General features: G+C 40.5%; 1 protein-coding gene across 9 annotated transcripts in view; it reads left to right on the top strand.

Annotated features, from left to right (window-relative positions):
- GRIP1 (glutamate receptor interacting protein 1) overlaps positions 1-18,418 on the top strand; it is a 687,701-nt gene that overhangs the window by 486,789 nt on the left and 182,494 nt on the right. For 8 of the 9 annotated variants that reach the window (XM_047866738.1, XM_047866739.1, XM_047866736.1 and 5 more), the window contains one exon: positions 7,919-7,999. The exons of the other annotated variant lie outside the window; for it this stretch is intronic. In XM_047866738.1, the coding sequence (XP_047722694.1) occupies positions 7,919-7,999 (81 nt within the window). The remainder of the gene's footprint in view (positions 1-7,918; positions 8,000-18,418) is intronic. 9 annotated transcript variants of the gene reach the window in all.

Raw genomic sequence — 18,418 nt, 5'->3', positions numbered from 1 at the left:
GTGGTTAAATCAAAGAATTAAAGTGTATACTGTCCCTACATATAGCAAATGTAGAAGCTGTACTGACTTTAACTATTTAAAGTTTTTAGTTGGGATCTGTTATGGTAATGAAAATAGGCTTCATGGCATTGTGTCCATCCCTCTAGAAATACTGATTCCTTGGTGAGGAGGCCAGCCTGTGACTGCTGTGACTCTTGTTCATCTGTTCCTGCTAGAAACAATACTTAAGAAGAAGCATAGGGGTTATCATTTATGATTCAGACACATGAGCAAGAGGAATGCCAGAGGCAGAAAATGTACAATTTCATGCTCATTAATTTCAGAGAGGATTTGCAAATTAACCTGGCTTGAGATATTACTCTTCGAAACAACCTGTAGGCATCACCAAGAGGCACAGTTATTGCAGACCACTTCCACAAGGTTGACCAGATGCTCGGGGGCTGCGGTGGTCCTATGTATCCCCCCATGAAGATCATAGGCCAGTTTCTGGGCCGGAGACCTCCCCGGTTCCAAGAGAACTGTGCACATGCGTCAAGGGAGCAACTTTGTGTCTGAAGAAAAAGAGTTTAAGGAGAGAGTACCACAGAAGATTCTCTCCCCCATGTCCCCACCATGACGCAGGACATAACTTTACATTTTCAGTCGACTTTTATTGGCTAGGGGGTAATCACACCATACTATTTCCTGTCTCCACCTTAATCCATCCACTGCTGTAGGTAATCTAACCTTAGATGTATCCAGTTACCCCCATGAACTAGCCATTTTAGGGTTGTAAAGGGGTTTAAAGTGGATCAGGAGAAGATGAAATTCACTCAGAATCGTAACACTGCACCAGTTTCATTTCCATTTGAGGAAATAATTCTATAGGTAATTTGATAATTATCATATTTAAGAACTGGGAATACCATTGAAGCCATTCTGCCAGCTTCTTTGTGGGCTGCCACTGACACTGTCAGGTGACGAATAGGACAGATGCATCCTCACTGCCCGTGCTGTTGCTGTTGGGTCAAATCAACTGGACCAGGGCTTCCCAACCTTTAATGCACATACAAATCACATGGAGATTTTGTTAAATCCGATTCCATAGGTCTGGGCCGGGACCTGAGATCCTGCGTTTCTGACAGGCTCCCAGGCAATGCCCAATGCCACTTGTCTATGGACCACATTTTGAGTAGGAAGGAGTTAGTTAACAGGGCAGTGAGGGAGAAAAATGGTCTTATACGACCGGCCTGCAGCAATCTGAGCTCTATGGTTGGGATGGTGTTTAGCTGTAAATATGTAATCCCCGAAATGGTTATGTGATTGGGATATAATTTTAGAGGACATTCTATCATTGTGACAAAACCACTGTACCTTTCTTTGTAAAATGAAGTCATTCTCTGTTTGGATGATTTTTTTATTTGATGTTCAAAAGTCAAAGCCTTGGTCCCATTTAAGAATGTAAAGCACATCTGTGTCTGATCTATAAAACTATACAGAAACCTGCAGAGCCAAGGATAGACAACAATGCCACGCAGATGCAAAACAAAGAACACAAGAGAGGAGGGAAAGACAGTTGGAGAGGGGAAAACCATCTCTTAATAGGAAGAAGACTGTCCAGGAGCAGCACACCGCCTCTGCCTCCTGCCATCAAGCTCAGATCATTCCTCCTTTCTTCTGGTTTAAATCTAGTGTGTGGACTATTGTATCCCATTGGGCAAGGAGATGAAATTAATTCATGCTCATGATCAGTTGTAAGCAGGTATCCAACCTGCTTCCATACACCAAAGCAATAGAACCGAAGCCCATGTAAGACTCAGAAGTTTCTGACTCTGGAAAAGATTGAGAGTGCATTTTTCATTTGGTCCTAGGGGAAAAAATACTTTTTTATCAAAGATTAGGAACCATTTCGGATTGAAGAGGAGTATTGTGCTGTATCTTTGTGCTTTTCTTTAAATTATGCAGGGAATGGTGCTTGTATTTATACATTATTTTAATAAGGATAAGACATAACTAAGTTCTATTGTCAAAACCCTTTGACAGCTATCCTTCTGGACATCTTGCTTAAATTTTAGAATGTGCCCCAAACTGCCAAGGCAGCAAATGAAATTGAAGGTCTAGTATCTAAAAAAGAGAAACGGCCGACTTACAGCACATTCATGCTGGGCTGGGATGAGATGAAAAGATTATGGTCCCACGTCACACAAAACTTCCATGTTAGCTGAAAACTAAAATGGCCCATTTCTTGATTTTTCTGCTTGCAGAGCTCTGAATAAGTTCATTTCAGTGGCTCTCCCTTTCTCTTCCCATGCCCCTCCCCACCAGCACCCTAAGCCCATGCTCATTTCTCCCATCAGCTAATGAAGCACGTGTTCCAGTCTCAAACCCATGAAGCAATAAGGATTCCTCAATCACCATTCCACTTAAAGTTTTATTAGCTTTTATCCACTTTGATTCTTAGTTTGCACACAGTAGGCACTAAAATTTCTGGGCTGTAATTGAATTCAAGAGGCAGATCATTCCCTTCACAATGGATTTCATTTTGTTCCATTCATGAAAAACAGTTTTCTTCGGAGTTGGTAATGACGTGCATGAACATTGTGGCATGAGCTGCCTATCTCCCTGCTGCTAGGAAGTGGTCCTAATGTTTAATTGCACAAAATGCCTTCCCCCCCAATCAAGAAGTTAAGAGATCTGCTGGCTTAGCTGGCGCCTCAATTGTGCATAATTAGTTGCTAGGCATTGTTTAGCATAGGCTGATTATTAGTCTCAGCCAAAGGAAATTAATTTTTTTTTCTTCAACATAGCCATGAACACGGCTTGAGATTCTTGAAACCATAGTCATATCCTGTCCCGCTGGGAATCCCAGACACTGGGACTAGGGGAGGCAGGCGATGGAGAGACAAGAAGCAGCCTGATTACACATGGATGCTATTTGATATCAAGCAACCATTCAAGGTTGTGAGAACATGAGGGGACCTGAGTCCGTTCCTCAAGATGTGGTTTTCTCAGCCCCAGCATGGGCTTTGGTTGTGATGCAGAACGAAGGCGCCTGTGTTTGCTTTCCAAGTTTACAAAAACCAGCTTCACTCAGAATATGTAATCAAAACAAATGATTTGTGTTTGCCACTCCTGTGTTTGGCACATGGGGAGACTGACCAAACTTGGGGGAATGAGAGGGACAGATGGTCTTCCCATTGTTCCACTTCTGTTGTAAGTATATGCTTGACTAAGCCCTTTCTGTGCCTCTGTCACAGTGTCGATTCTCCATTTAATGGAGGGCATTTTCCCTCGCCTCATGGGATGTCACTCTAAAGGGGACCTATGCTCTTCCTTGTTATAACCAATACATAGCCCCTATGACAGTGGGCGGCCATCATGTGTGACAGTGATTATTTAGCTGCTAAGATGTCATTAGAGAAGGTTGACAGTTCTGACACCCTATGGTGCCCTTAATGATTACTTACAGCATTCACTTCAGTGAACAGTAGCTCACCAGTTGAATGTTTGCTTTGCCCCTATGGTGACTTTCAATAAGGATCCCTTTTTATGTGATCTATCATCAAAGTCAAGGCTGGAAGTCCTGTGTGAAAATTAGAATTCTTTTGCTTAGAGGCATTATCCTAAAGGACGTTTGACAAATCTTTCTGTAGTCTGAATTAAAATTAAAGGAAATATATTTTTTATTTTAAAAATATTCTTTTAACATTTATTCATTTTTGAGAGACAGAGAGAGACAGAGCACGAGCTGGGGAGGGACAGAGAGAGAGGGGGACACAGAATCCAAAGCAGGCTCCAGGCTCCGAGATGTCAGCACAGAGCCCGACGCGGGGCTCGAACCCACGAACCCGCAAGACCATGACCTGAGCTGAAGTCGGACACTTAGCCGACTGAGCCACCCAGGTGCCCCAAGGAAATATATTTCAATATTAGTTTTTATAAAGAGTCACAAATTCTTTACATACATATTAAGTCAGTCCTTAACAGCTATTGGAGGATGATGTGACATTAAAAGGACTTGGCTATAAACCTAGAAAAAGAAAATCAGAGGTAGGAAGAAGGATGGTCCATAACAAATGTTTGATTTTCTTCAGGTTGCTTATTTATAATTAATTTATAATAAATCTATAATAAATGCCCTAGGTTGAAAAGTTGAATATAATTCAATCATCTATCAGCAAATGTCTAATGAATATATGTTATGTGTCAGGCACTGTTCTAGAGATATTATCTACTGATTGATTCCTTTCCTTATTATTTGACCTATTTTTTTTTTAACTCACCTGTGTAATTGAACGGAACTTGGAAGTCTGTTTAGTGTCTCCCTGATAAAAGAAAGAAGTATTAACATGGGTCTTTATATTCAGGGAACCTTTTAAGACCTTAACTGAGGAACAGTGAATTGTACTGGCATGTATTTTAAATTTTTATCTTCCGGGGTGCCTGGATGGCGCAGTCGGTTAAGCGTCTGACTTCAGCCAGGTCACGATCTCGCGGTCCGTGAGTTCGAGCCCCGCGTCAGGCTCTGGGCTGATGGCTCAGAGCCTGGAGCCTGTTTCCGATTCTGTGTCTCCCTCTGTCTCTGCCCCTCCCCCGTTCATGCTCTGTCTCTCTCTGTCCCAAAAATAAATAAACGTTGAAAAAAAGAATTAAAAAAAAAAAACTTTTTATCTTCCAAAAAGTGAACTTAAAAGGATGGATTGATACTATGGTACAACTTAAATACACTTCATTTTAGGCCAACAAACATATGGGGGGGGGGGGGAATGAGATTTCTATACACACAAAAGAAATTAGCTCTGATTGCTCATTTTCATAGCCTTCTCCATAGGAATTCAGCTTACATTTTGCAAGCTGGCGGCTGGAGTGTTGTGTTCATTCGCTTACCTGTATGATACAGAAACATGCAAAGAACCTATCAAAGCTCGTTGTTAATGCAAGAGGAAGTAGCATAAGGAGGAAAGAGCATGAGAATAAAAATAAACGAAATTCAGTCCAGACTCACTCTGGATGTGTGTTGTATAAATTTACCTCTCTGGACTTTAAGTCCTGACTGTAAAATGAAAAGACTAGCCTACAATATCCCTTATAACATGAAATTCTGATGCTATGTCAACCAATCTCCATTAAGGAACACATGAGAAAACCACAATAGAAGACTCCATAGCTCTCCATGACTTTCCGCTTAATGATTAAAAAGGTGCCCCCGACCTTCTTGTCCTTTAGTAACCTGCTCTAGAGCCATCAGCCACTGATTTATTCAGTGTCTTTCCTCCACTTCTATTTTCAAGCAAAGTTTGAATCAAGAGTTGACTTTGAGTAGATCACATCAAGAGTTGATGTCCATTCTGTAATGGGCAGCTTTTCATAAAAGGCCCGTGATGCCTCCTAGAGGTTTAAAATAAACAGATGTTCTTAGAATATCTTAGAATGTATTCTTAAAAGCAAATGTGAGATGGTGCCACACTGCTGTGTTGCTGTGCTCGGCTTACTTCTCATGATAAATGTTGCCAGGATTCTGACTTGCTTTCCATTAGGAATTATTGCTTTCACCTTGATTGACTTTGGCAAGCTATTCTTAGATAATGTCAAGTTTACTTCAGTCTGGAACTTTGGCCAATACAACTTTGGCTTCTAGATGATTGTTTACTTTTGTTTATGCTCAGTAAGGACACTCTTAATACTGGGAGAAGGAGCAGGAGACTGAGGAATGGATATGTAGAGGCTGGCCAGGTGGCCATCTGTAATGTGGTTTCAACCTTTTAGGATGTGCATAGCTAGACTATGTCAGCTCTAAATCAAGGAAACTGTTTTCAAATATAAATGAGAAAACAATTTCACCAAAGTTGTCTACTTTTGTAGTGCAAAGTGGTAAATTTCTAAAGAAATAGCTCCTTAAAATAGAACATTGAGTGCAAAAAACCCCAGAGTCTCCTGGGTAAATCTCTTATTGCCCTTTAAGAAAATCCAACACTGGATTCAACCCAAGACTTTAATTGGCTGGACTCTTGACAAACTGAAAACGGAAGAAAGCTTTTAGGCTTCCAAGATGCTATTCCTAAAACTAGTTGCTATGATCCATATCTCCTTGACTCAGCGCTCTGTACTCATACATATACAGTTTCAAAGATTTGGATTATAAAGGGAAATATATTTTTAGTTGGTTTTATAAAGAATCCAAATTTTCATATATAGTAAGTTTGTTTTAATAGGTGCTGTATAAAACACATTGCATGGTTATTAAATCAATACTGTGAGAAAAACACTCAAATACTCAGGTGGAAATGATGGGGCAAATAGAGACTTTTGTAGTGCAATGTTTACATTTTGTCTTGTGGTTTCTGATTATACTCAAAATTGCATCTGCATCAAGAAGAGTCAAAGATCCAGGATACTATATTATAAGCAAAAATGATGCTGTTGATTATATTGGTATCTGAAAGTTGGTACATTATATCTGTGGTTGGAAGAACATAAAGAATTGTGTGACAAATGGAATATAAACATGAAACAGCGTGATTTCCATTTTTTAAGTTAATTGCAGCTTACAACAGTGTTAATCTTTGCTTTTTGTCATTGCTTCTAAAGGCCTTGTTAGTTTTATGAAGAAATCATGAATCATTTCAACCAGAAGTACATCCTAGAAAGGAATTGAGTTCCCCAATTTTGAAACACAAACCACTTAGTTGGGAGAATTAATGTTTTCAGATGATAAAGCCTACTTGCCGAATTAACTCCTTGTTACATTTAATAGTTTGCATTGTACAATACAGTTCTTTTTAATCGTCTAGTGATTTCCTATTACAACAACACCCACAACAAACTTACCTTACAGTATGGCCAGAAGTACCATTTGGGTCATCTAGCTTGACTCGATATGGTAGATAATTAATTTACATTATGTCCACTATGGCCATACATATCTTATTCTTGAAAATGTTTAAGACTGTCACTCAGACATCTCTTACTTTATACAAATGCCCCATGCAAATTAGGGAGAATTCTTCCTTTCTTTTTTAACCCTAACATTTGCCATCCTAGTTCATTACTCCTGTATTCCAAGCCAGATTAAATCCTTTTCTATATTTAAATAAAACCACTTTACTTAGAATTTCATAGATCCATCACCTCTATGATCTTGTCACCTAGTGTTTTGCTCATCTAGCTTCTTGCCTGTCACAGATATGCTGAGCTTTGGTCCTTCTGTCTTTTCAGTTGTTCTCTTTATGGTTCTGCAGGTTATTTTTATCTCTTTCTAAAAGAGGGCAGATCAGCCCATTGCAATATACGTCCTCTTTTGCCAAACCATCATTCCTTTCCTGTTCTCAGCCTAGCTTCTCTGGTCTTACTCTAAATGTCCATGTCCCTCCATATATCTGGATGCCATTTTGCACTTCCAAGAGGAACCCACTAATTTAGTGTGTCTTTATTTTCCTGCAATACTAATGCTCTGTCATCTGCTTATAATGCCCTGTCATCTGAAATATAACATTTCGTTTCATTTCCTTTGTTCTTCTACCTGATTATTCTTAGTGCCCACTGAGCCATTTTATTCCTTCTTTGTCTTCCTCTTATTGATATTCACTGATACTTATTTATCAATGCATGTAGGTGACAGGCAAATAATTTGTATGCTGTATTGCATAGTTCTTACCATGTTATGCCTTCAGGTACACGACAGCTTGATCCTGACAGTCCTAAGAGGTAGATGAGAAAGTATCTCTCTCCCTCTTTTATAGGGGAGAAAACCAATGCTCAGTGCATTTTAAATGACTTGCCCCACAGCTAAGCCAACGTTAACACTCCGATCTCCTGACTCTTTCTACCATACCATACCATATCACCTCTCTCTGGCAGAAGGATTGCAGTCCATTAAAAAATCTTCACTGCGTTAGAAACTGGATGGAAATTAACCAAACGCTTCATTGTACCTTTGCAGATGAGAGCCCCTACACTAAATCCGCCAGCCAGACAAAGCCGCCTGATGGAGCGTTGGCTGTGAGGAGACAGAGCATCCCAGGTTAGACCAGACTGTTGGATTTTTCAGCTGTTTTACTTTTGAACCCTGTTATTTGGTGATCCTAAACAGTTCCAACTTGGTAATAAAAATCAATGATATTTCATAGGGTATAGACTGCATTCCACCCAACTTGTTCGAAGGATATTCATAAAAACTAGACTTTGGAAAAGCTTGGCAACTTGTGAGAAATCATCTGATGTGCAACTCCTTGGTAAAATGACTTGGAGTTATGTCAGCTCTCACTCATTTACTTACTGTCTTCTCTGTTTTCAGGGGGTGACTTTCACGGCAGCATCTATTTCTTTATTGAGACGTACAAGGCAGAACAAAGGGTGCAAAATTGCTGTGGCCGAACATATATATATTCTGAATAACAAATTACTCCTTTCTTCTTATCTCTTTGAACCTGGATTTACTTCCACTGGGCAACTCTTGTAAAATTCTGGGGCTTTGTCTCTTTAGGAAGCTGCGATTAGGATTCCTATGACACAATAAGTGATACCTGTTTTTTTCAAAAAAACCATTTTGGACAAATATCTTAAAAGCCTTACCCCAACACTTCAATGTTTTTGAAGCTTTGAATTTGAGAATGACACAAAAGTTGTAAAAGAGGGAAAAAAATTCAAACTATTACTCAAAATTTATAAAGCTAGTTGATTTGTGAAAAACCTCTTATGGAAGTAACTATATTTAAAAGAAGGGTTAAAATCATTAATACACTTAGACATTTATAAAAATAATGCCTTTATATATTTTGGACAAGTGAATTGAGCACAGCTAAATCTTAGCTATGGGATTTTAGAGCATGGCATAGTAGTTTAACAATTCAGGAGAAATAAAGCAGTGTTTTCCAGTATTTCAGTTGAATGGTTTGGCAAATCTGTCAGTGAATAGGGGAATTTTTCCATTTGAATTAGAGCAATATGAGTCCAGTTTCTGAGCAACCCTGTTCATGATTATTATTTACTTTTATAAGAGTGACATGTGGTTATTTTTATTCTTGCTGTGAAGGCTTAGATTCATTATGAAAGTACATGGCTTGTAGAGAGCCATATTGTGAACATGCTATATACATCCTTGTCTGGGTGTTTTGAAGATTCTAAAGTAATTTGACTTCTATAATTAGATGGCATCACCCAGTGCGGAGATTTCTTCTATTCCATCCCATAAGCCCATCATTCTTAGTGCTGATCACATTTAGAAAAACTACTGTAGTCAGCGATGGGCTGTGTTCTCTGCTTTCTCCTTGTCAGCAGTAAGGAAGTACCCAAAGTTTGAAGTTCAAGAATGCCAGTTATCCATCAATTCCTTCTTGGCTTGTCTACATTAGCTAGTATGCAATACTCTTCTCTTGGGAAGAGTGAAGGGACTTCCTAGTGTCCTTTCCCCTTTATGTGATATTGAACAAAAGCACTGACTATAATTATGTTTTCTTTTCATGGGTTCTCTAGTGTTACTAAATTATAACATGTTTGAGGGTCAAACTTTTCCCTAAAGTCATTAAGTAGTTTTTTAAGTTACGCTCTAGGTACAAAGAAGTCGTTCATCATAATCCTTAGCTCATGACATATAGTGATTCTTCATTACAGAACTTTTTCCTTTAGCCCTCCTTATATCAATTTAATTAGAATCACGAACCTATTTTGTAGGCTTCATGGGTTATTTTCTTGGGGTTTCAACATGGACAGACACCTTTTTGTTGTTCTTTAATGAGGTAGCAGCCAGAAGGGTTGGGGATCCTGAAAATTTTCTTATTTAGAATAGCCCAAGAAGAAAGTCATCACCACCCAGAGGGCTAAGAAACCAAAGTGGTTAATAGCTGATTATTACTTACTATTATCGCAAGGAGAAAATTAAGGGACTTCTTAGAAACTGTTTCCTGACTGACTTCTAATACTTGGAATTCTGAACTTGTGCTTACTTGACTTTTCTGTCTTACTACTTACAAGAACCTATTCTTGTTCGGGGGGGGGGGGGGGAGGTTGTGGGGGGCATCCTCCCTTGATCTTAGGCCAAGAGGTCACTTAAGGAGAGATCTAACCCAGCATCCAGAAGTCTTAACCAGTCACCTACTATGTTTACCACCTTTACCCCATTACCCCTACCCCATGAGAAAGAGATACACAGAGGAAGAGGCAGGGGGAAATGCATGGCCTTTATTCATTGCTGGAGCTTTAGCTGAAAAATCCTGAAATGTTCTCTGGATGAACTCCATTGAACCACACGGACCATAAAAGCAAAATGCAGGTTTACAGCCTTCGTTCCTTCCTCCTGTGCTCCCCTGCCAATCTTACTTTCCTCAAAGGTGTTTTGCCACCTTGGTAGCAAGGAAAGATGTGTCTAGAGAAAAATGCAGCAAGGAACTGAAATGAGGCCTAAACAAGAGCGTGGCTAATCCAGCAGACCCTGGATCTTCTCAGTGCAAAGGTAACTCTTAGGGCAGACATAGCCTTAGCCCTAGGGCCATTTTGCTGCCCTGGGCACTATAAGAAAACACAAGGAAACTGGAACCTTCAAGGAGCTATGGCTTTCCTCACATCTACCCCCAGACTTCACTCTCAACCATCCAGTGATGGTGATGATCACTCACGTGAGCACTTTCTCTGATAGAAGGGGTGAGAGGTAGTGGAGGAAAAGCGTAAGGTAGGGAAAGCCATCTTAAACTTCTCTATCCAACTTTTGTGAAAGCTCCATTCTTTGAAACTTATTCTACAAATGAAGACCCTGGGGCTTCTTGGAGTAAATATTTATATACGTATACATAGATGAGATTTCTTAACATGGGCTCCACTGTTTTCATGGCATAATAAAGAGTAATGTGTAATAAGTCTGTCCCAAAGAAATAGCCTTGAATGTTAACAGAAATATAATTTGCTTTTTGTTCATATTAAGATCCACCACCCCGTCTAAACTCAATATTACTGCAACAATTATTTTATACTTCACAAGTCAAATACGTATCTTTTATGAAGTGACAGTTCTAGCTGTAAATCCTCTCATTCCTTTCCTTGTCCTCCATTTCTCTTCTAAAAAACAACAACAACAAAAGAGGGAACGGATGAAACATCCTTTATGAGCAATGTACACTTGCTTCGGATAAAGGGGAAATGCATTATTCATGTCATTTGGAAACTTGTCATTTTAGCCATCTCTCTTACGACATGAAATGTGTAGGAACAAAAAAGATTTTTTGGCCTTTTATGAGGCTTTTTTAAAATTTTAATAATGATGACAGTAAAAAAATGACGTGAGTGTCTACGACCCTGAAGTTTAAATTTAGATGAAAGATCTGTTAAGTCTATTAAGAAATATTAAGGAGGCGTATCTTCAGACTCATTTCTGCCCATTTTTTTTTTATCAAAGAGAAGATGATTTCCAAGTACAAAGATATTTTGAAGTAACAGGTTCTCTCACACATCTGTTTATTAAAAACAATCTGTTGATCTGTTCCCCTCAGTCTGACAGATTACTGGTAAAGTTTACCACTTGAAGGTTGTGTCCAAATTACTAAAGGAAATCTGTACTGATTCTTAGTTTAACACATTGTGCAATAATTTATGGTTTTGCCCACTTAGAGATGAGGCATTTAATTATGTATGTCCAACATGAATGACGGAAAAAGATAGGATACTGCTATAGACCTCAAGGCTTAGAGTTAGTGTGTTATTTATTCGACATGCTTCCTCTTTCCAAGTAGGATAGCTTTCTTTTATTATGCTAGTCTTCACAAAGATTCCTGGCCAATTCACAAATACAAGAAGCTGTCAAGCGTTTCACATCCAGTGTATTTGCAAACTTGGTGCCCCGGGAAAATGATCTTAACTCTGTAGCCAGAATGAGCTACAAAAGTTTGTGTAAGATTTCTGTTTTTGCTCCTAGAATATAAAAAAGACACTTAACAACTTGGCCATAATGGAATGAAGTCTATATCAGTCATTCTTGCTTCTCACGTTTGGGTGTTTGCTGGGGGAGTAAAAACACGGAGCTGAGTCTGAAATGTCCATTAGCCTCAGACGTATACACCCAAGCTGTTTAGAATACATCCAGGAAGGGTCAACACCTACTGGAAAATCAGTCTGGTAAATCATACAGGGCCATTGGCACCACGGAGAAGCTGTCAACCTTGAATTAAGAAGGAAAGGACAGGGGCGCCTGGGTGGCTCAGTCGGTTGAGCGTCCGACTTCTGCTCAGGTCACGATCTCACCGTTCGTGAGTTCGAGCCCCGCGTCAGGCTCTGGGCTGATGGCTCGGAGCCTGGAGCCTGCTTCCGATTCTGTGTCTCCCTCTCTCTCTGCCCCTCCCCCATTCATGCTCTGTCTCTCTCTGTCTCAAAAATAAATAAACATTAAAAAAAAAAAAAAAGAAGGAAAGGACAAGAATTTTAAAGGTTCCTGCCCTCTCTGTTCAGCATTTCCCTGCCTTTGTTAACACACAATTTGACACTTCATTGGTCAAAATCTTCATTATGACAGCATATATAGTGTGACATTTACACAGGATTTTACAGCCATGACATTGCTCAGGTGTATGAAGGGCATTTACTCTGGTTGGGGCTGGTTCTCCTTTCTTCCTTTTGGTTCCACCCTTGAGTTCCTCCAAAAAAGTGGGCAAGTCTCACAGGTGGTAAACTAAAGTCAGCTGAATCGAGCACGTATGAGGCATCACACAAAAAGAGGCGCTGCACAACGTATCCATATATCAAATCATCACATTGTTCACTTACTTGTCAATTACATCTCAATAAAGCTGGGAGGGGAGAGGTAAAGGACCGTTATATTTCCAGTGTATTCTCATATGATTCAGAAAAGAAAAATTGATCTGTGAGTGTGTGTGTGTGTGTGTGTGTGTGTGTGTGAAGGAGTATTTCATAGTGGTCCTGCAACTCTTCTATAATTTTCAAATTATTTCAAAGATAAAAAGTAAAAAAAAAAAAAAAGAAGAAGAAGAAAAAGAAAGGAATGGTAGCCTGGTGCACTAATGCTGCCCAAAGATACTGAGTCAAACTCTGGCATTAGTGAGCTAGTGACCCATGCGGGAAAATACCAAGACAAGCACCTTTGCTACTCAGTCAGGCTGTCCCTGTGTCCTCAAAACATCCAGCGGGGCCAAGGTAAGGACAAGGGGACTTAGGTCCGGGGTGTGCCCTACCAGAGCCCCTCAGAGTCCACAGTAAGAACACAAAACAACAGGGTTTACCAGCATTCTGATTGTTGCATTTTTAAGAAATTGGCAGAACTATATCACGTCTTTAGAGGTAAATGGCTAAGGTGGTAAAGTCCAGAGTCTTGGGAACTGCACACGTGTCTGAGATCCTGTCCACACCCCCACCTTTGTTTTGTCCATGGTACTGTATCTACCATTCTCTGAAATTAACTGCTCAATTTATTGTTTTTTCTGCTTTCTCAATCCCTCACTGAAACGTAAGCTACTGGAGGGCAGTTGCTGTATATGTCTTGTTCACCAGTGTGTGTCCACTGCATAGAGCTAACAGCGCTAGGCAAGTGGTAGGTATCCAGTCAATACTTGTGGAATGAATGAGCAGGCAGAGATCAGCAGGCACGTTTTCTCTGTGCGGTCTGTTCCCTCGTGACTAATACGCTTCCTTTACAAAACGAGTGTAACAATCTCTGTTTACCATATATTTCCTGACTCCTTGAATATGCTGTTCAGGCGGGCCCTGAGGCTGCTCCAAATATGGCATTTCTAAGGAAATCGTCTGCTGCCCAGGACTAATGAATGGAATATAGGTCAGCTAGAAGCTAGAGAATTTTAAAGGCCAGAGGTCTCCCTCCAGCCTTATGTGTTTCTGTCTGAGCAGACAATATCTGTGCAGTTCTGGAACACTGAAAGTTTGAGCAGAATTTAACAATACAAGTGGCAAGATGAGAATGACTCGTTCAAGTGTTCTGCTGTAGCAAAAAGGCTAAAACTGACGTGAAAATAGCCAGAGTCTATAAATAGAGTGGTGCAAGGCAGAACTTATTACTTAATATGGCAGGTACACATTAAATATTTCCCCCAGAGAACCGATCCACTTGGCCATGTGGCTGGTTGTACATACTGACTTCTCAAATAACACTGGGCAAAGCCAGCCAGCCTGATTTGTGTTCTCAATGCTGCCGCCTTCATTAGCAATTCAAAAAATGGCAGTCTATTACGTTTGAACTCCTCTCACACCTTAGTAAACACGGATGAAATATAATGAAGTGGTACATATGCAGCAAACAATTTTTTTTTTAATTTTTTTTTTTCAACGTTTATTTATTTTTGGGACAGAGAGAGACAGAGCATGAACGGGGGAGGGGCAGAGAGAGAGGGAGACACAGAATCGGAAACAGGCTCCAGGCTCCGAGCCATCAGCCCAGAGCCTGATGCGGGGCTCGAACTCCCGGACCGCGGGATCGTGACCTGGCTGAAGTCGGACGCTTAACCGACTGCGCCACCCAGGCGCCCCAGCAAACAATTTTTAAATAATAATTCTCCCAGCGTGCAATTTAGGGGGAAATCATTTGTCGCGAGTTAGTACTGTGCCTCGATACTTCCCGAGTCCCCCTGTGCTATAGGAGTGGTGGCATTTAGTCAATGTCACGCCCTGGGTACACACAGTAAGCTCACGGAGTGACCGCGTGACCGTGATGGCCAGCACAGCCTCCCAGGGTCTGAAGAACATTTTACAAAGAGGCTCAAGGACATGTGTGCGGGAACTGCAAGGAGCAAGTCTTTTCCCTCTACCCCTTTTGCAGCGAAGAAAAATTAATTCTCCCAGTTTCCAAGTTAGGGAGCCCTTCAATCAGGGTTTTTAAATTAAATGACTTTAGAGAATTAGGCTGGGTGAAAGTTGTATTGATTGATTGGTGCTAGGAAAAGCCAAGAACCGTCTTACACAATTTACTGTAGAATAGGGCAGTTGGGCCCATCAATACTCCTTTCTTATGGTTCAGGCTTACCTGACTTAGAATAGCTTCCCAAATTTCTGCCGCTCCCATGTTCCCCTCATGATGTTTATTATATATCTGTGTTCCACCTGTACTATAATTCATGTGCTTTTCAGTAAATTTAAATGGATTTTTTTTCTTAGCCTTATCCAAACCTTTGTTATCTGTGCCTTGAAATACTAATGGTATTTTTCCAACATAAATTTTTTAAATGTCTAGTTCTGAAATGGTTTTAAAGGCATCTGTGTCCTCTCAAATACACCCGTTAATGTTTACATATACCATACTTGGAGAAGCACCAGCTTGGAATGAGAGTCTCCTCAGAAGAAATGACTCCAAGAACCCCAGTGCTGTGTACTTTGTTGGTAGATTGATAAGTAGTCGGAGATTCAATGTGCAGAAACAGGTCATCTGAATGGGAGTGGAAGGCATTTGGGGCTTTTGCTATATAAAGTGAGAAGAAATACTGAAAGAGAAAGATGAGGTTGAACAGTATTAATCCAAAGTGTAGGGAAAGACAGGAATGAAATGATCATAAGAGTAACCTAATCTAGAAAGTTAAAGTGAGGGAAACTATAGATAATTATAAGAATACTAGTTGCCGTTCACTTCATGCTATGCTTCAAGTATTAGACTAACCATGTTGATAAATATTGGTTTTTTTTCTTCCTCCCAGTTTACTTCAGGAAGTAAGTTTTATTTATTCCTCTCTAACAGACGAGCAAACTTAAGTTTGGAAAGCTAAAAAGACTTGCCCAGCATCACAGGGTCTGGAAAATAGTGGAACTTGGGTAAAGCCTAAATAAAAATCAAGTTCAACCAGTGTCCTGAGCAGTGTGTAAAAGGAGAAGGTGGTGGACGGGACCCCTGGGTGGCTCAGTTGGTTCAGCATCTGACTCGCAATTTCGGCTCAGGTCATGATCTCACAGTTTGTAAGTTTTGAGCCCCACGTTGGGCTCTGTGCTACAGCACAAAGCTTGCTTGGGATTCTTTCTCTCCCTCTCTCTGCCTCTCTCTCTCTCAAAATAAATAAATATTTTTTTTAAAAAAGAGAAGGTGAGGGGCGCCTGGGTGGGGCAGTCAGTTAAGCGTCCGACTTCAGCCAGGTCACGACCTCGCGGTCCGGGAGTTCAAGCCCCGCATCGGGCTCTGGGCTGATGGCTCAGAGCCTGGAGCCTGTTTCCGAGTCTGTGTCTCCCTCTCTCTCTGCCCCTCCCCCGTTCAAGCTCTGTCTCTCTCTGTCCCAAAAATAAATAAATGTTGAAAAAATAAATAAATAAAAAATAAAAAAGAGAAGGTGGTGGAGAAAGCCCATAATGAGTATGAGGTGTAAAGACTTTGACTTCTGCAGGCCAACTGAGTCTCTGCCCAGAGTATCCAGAAAACGTAAGATGTCCATCTCAGTCATGACTGACTGGCGCCCTTCATTAGATGGAGGTCAGTGAGTAAAGGCTGAAGTCATGGGGATCATACCATTATTTCTCTTAGTAACAAAGGGCCAGGAGAAACTGAGGAAGAAAACTGGCAGTGCCTTCAAGCTGTGCTATAATTTCTTCTATACACTTGTGGTTTTCAGGGCTTCCAATTCAAAGGAAAAAATCAAAATTGGCCAAGAAGTCTTTAATATAATTGTTCTTAAACTGGCGACTCCATTACTCTATAACTTCATGTTTCCCTTTTAAGACTTTGGAACAACCTGAATAAATGGAAGCAATCACTTTTATCTGTAGCAGAGCATATAACCTCACAAAGAGGTTTCTAAAATCAGTACATATATATCCCCCATTATCAGATTAAATGCTTAAAGACTGACTCCAAGCAATGTGCTCCCTCTCTCTCATAGATAGATAGATAGATACATAGATACATAGATACATAGATACACACACACACATATATATACATACACACACACATACACACACACACTTTAAATTCTTTTAAAATTAGACATTCTTACACATTCCTAAAGCCTGTTACTGAATTAGATGTTAAACTGATGTTATAAGATTTCTCCTTCATAATTTTGGAGGGAAATACTTTATAACACCTGCCAAATCTCTTTTTTTTTAGGAGTTTGATTGCACCTCTGGTGCTTTCCTGTTATATGCATAGGATGGAAACTGTTGGCACATGCTTTTTACCCTTACATACTTGCATACTTGCATTGCTTTTTTGGTTTTCTCCAGCTAAGCTTTTATTTGCTCGCTAAATCCATTATAATTAAAGTGATCTCTCATTTCTTTGAGTTTTTATCGAAACGGACCCTTATACAGTCATTCAACATTTAATCATTCAACAACTTGTTGGGCACCTACTATGTTCCCATTACTGTTGCTGGTGCTAGGAATATCCTACAAGCCTCTGTCCTCCTGGAGTTGGCTTCCTGGTGGAAAAGACATATATTCAACAAACTGCCTAACGTAAGGTCACACAATGCTAAGTACAATAAAGTGAAATAAACTCGTATAAGGAGTAGAGAGTGGTGGGGGCAAAAAAATATGGGCTGTGCATTTGAAAGGCAAGTCAAAGAGGTCCTCCTGGAGGCAGTAACATTTGAGGGAGCCTAAAATGAGGAGCAAACCACATAATGGTTTGGAGGAAGTAGACTGTAGGCCAAAACAATAGCAAGTGCAAAGTCCCTGAGGTCAAAATTAGTTTGGCTAGTTAAAGAAACTGTAAGAAATGGGGCGCCTGGGTGGCGCAGTCGGTTAAGCGTCCGACTTCAGCCAGGTCACGATCTCGCGGTCCGTGAGTTCGAGCCCCGCGTCAGGCTCTGGGCTGATGGCTCAGAGCCTGGAGCCTGTTTCTGATTCTGTGTCTCCCTCTCTCTCGGCCCCTCCCCCATTCATGCTCTGTCTCTCTCTGTCCCAAAAATAAATAAACGTTGAAAAAAAAAATTAAGAAATGAGGTCAGGGGTGCCTGGCTGGCTTAGATGGTAGACCATGAAACTCTTGATTTCAGGGTTGTAGATTCGAGCCCCACATTGGGTGTAGAGATTACTTAAAAATAAAATCTTCTTTAAAATAAAGAAAGAGGGGCGCCTGGGTGGCGCAGTCGGTTAAGCGTCCGACTTCAGCCAGGTCACGATCTCGCGGTCCGTGAGTTCGAGCCCCGCGTCAGGCTCTGGGCTGATGGCTCAGAGCCTGGAGCCTGTTTCCGATTCTGTGTCTCCCTCTCTCTCTGCCCATCCCCCATTCATGCTCTGTCTCTCTCTGTCCCAAAAATGAATAAACGTTGAAAAAAAAAAAAATTAAAAAAAAATAAATAAATAAAATAAAGAAAGAAATGAAGTTGGAGAGAGAGAGACAAAAGTAGGTTCTGTAGAGCTTGTAGCCAAGGTAGGAGTTTGGAACTTATCCTTAGTGTGACAGGAAGCCATGGCAGGGGCTGAACAGTTGAGGTACAATATAATTTTCTTTAGAAAATCTCTCTGGCTTCTATATGGAAAATAGACTTTAAGAAGACAAGAGCAAAAGCAG

This window comes from Prionailurus viverrinus, chromosome B4, assembly GCF_022837055.1.
Source record: "Prionailurus viverrinus isolate Anna chromosome B4, UM_Priviv_1.0, whole genome shotgun sequence".
Taxonomy (NCBI): Eukaryota; Metazoa; Chordata; class Mammalia; order Carnivora; family Felidae; genus Prionailurus; species Prionailurus viverrinus.
Note: the sequence above shows the minus strand (reverse complement) of the source record. Positions and strands in the feature narration are given on the sequence as shown.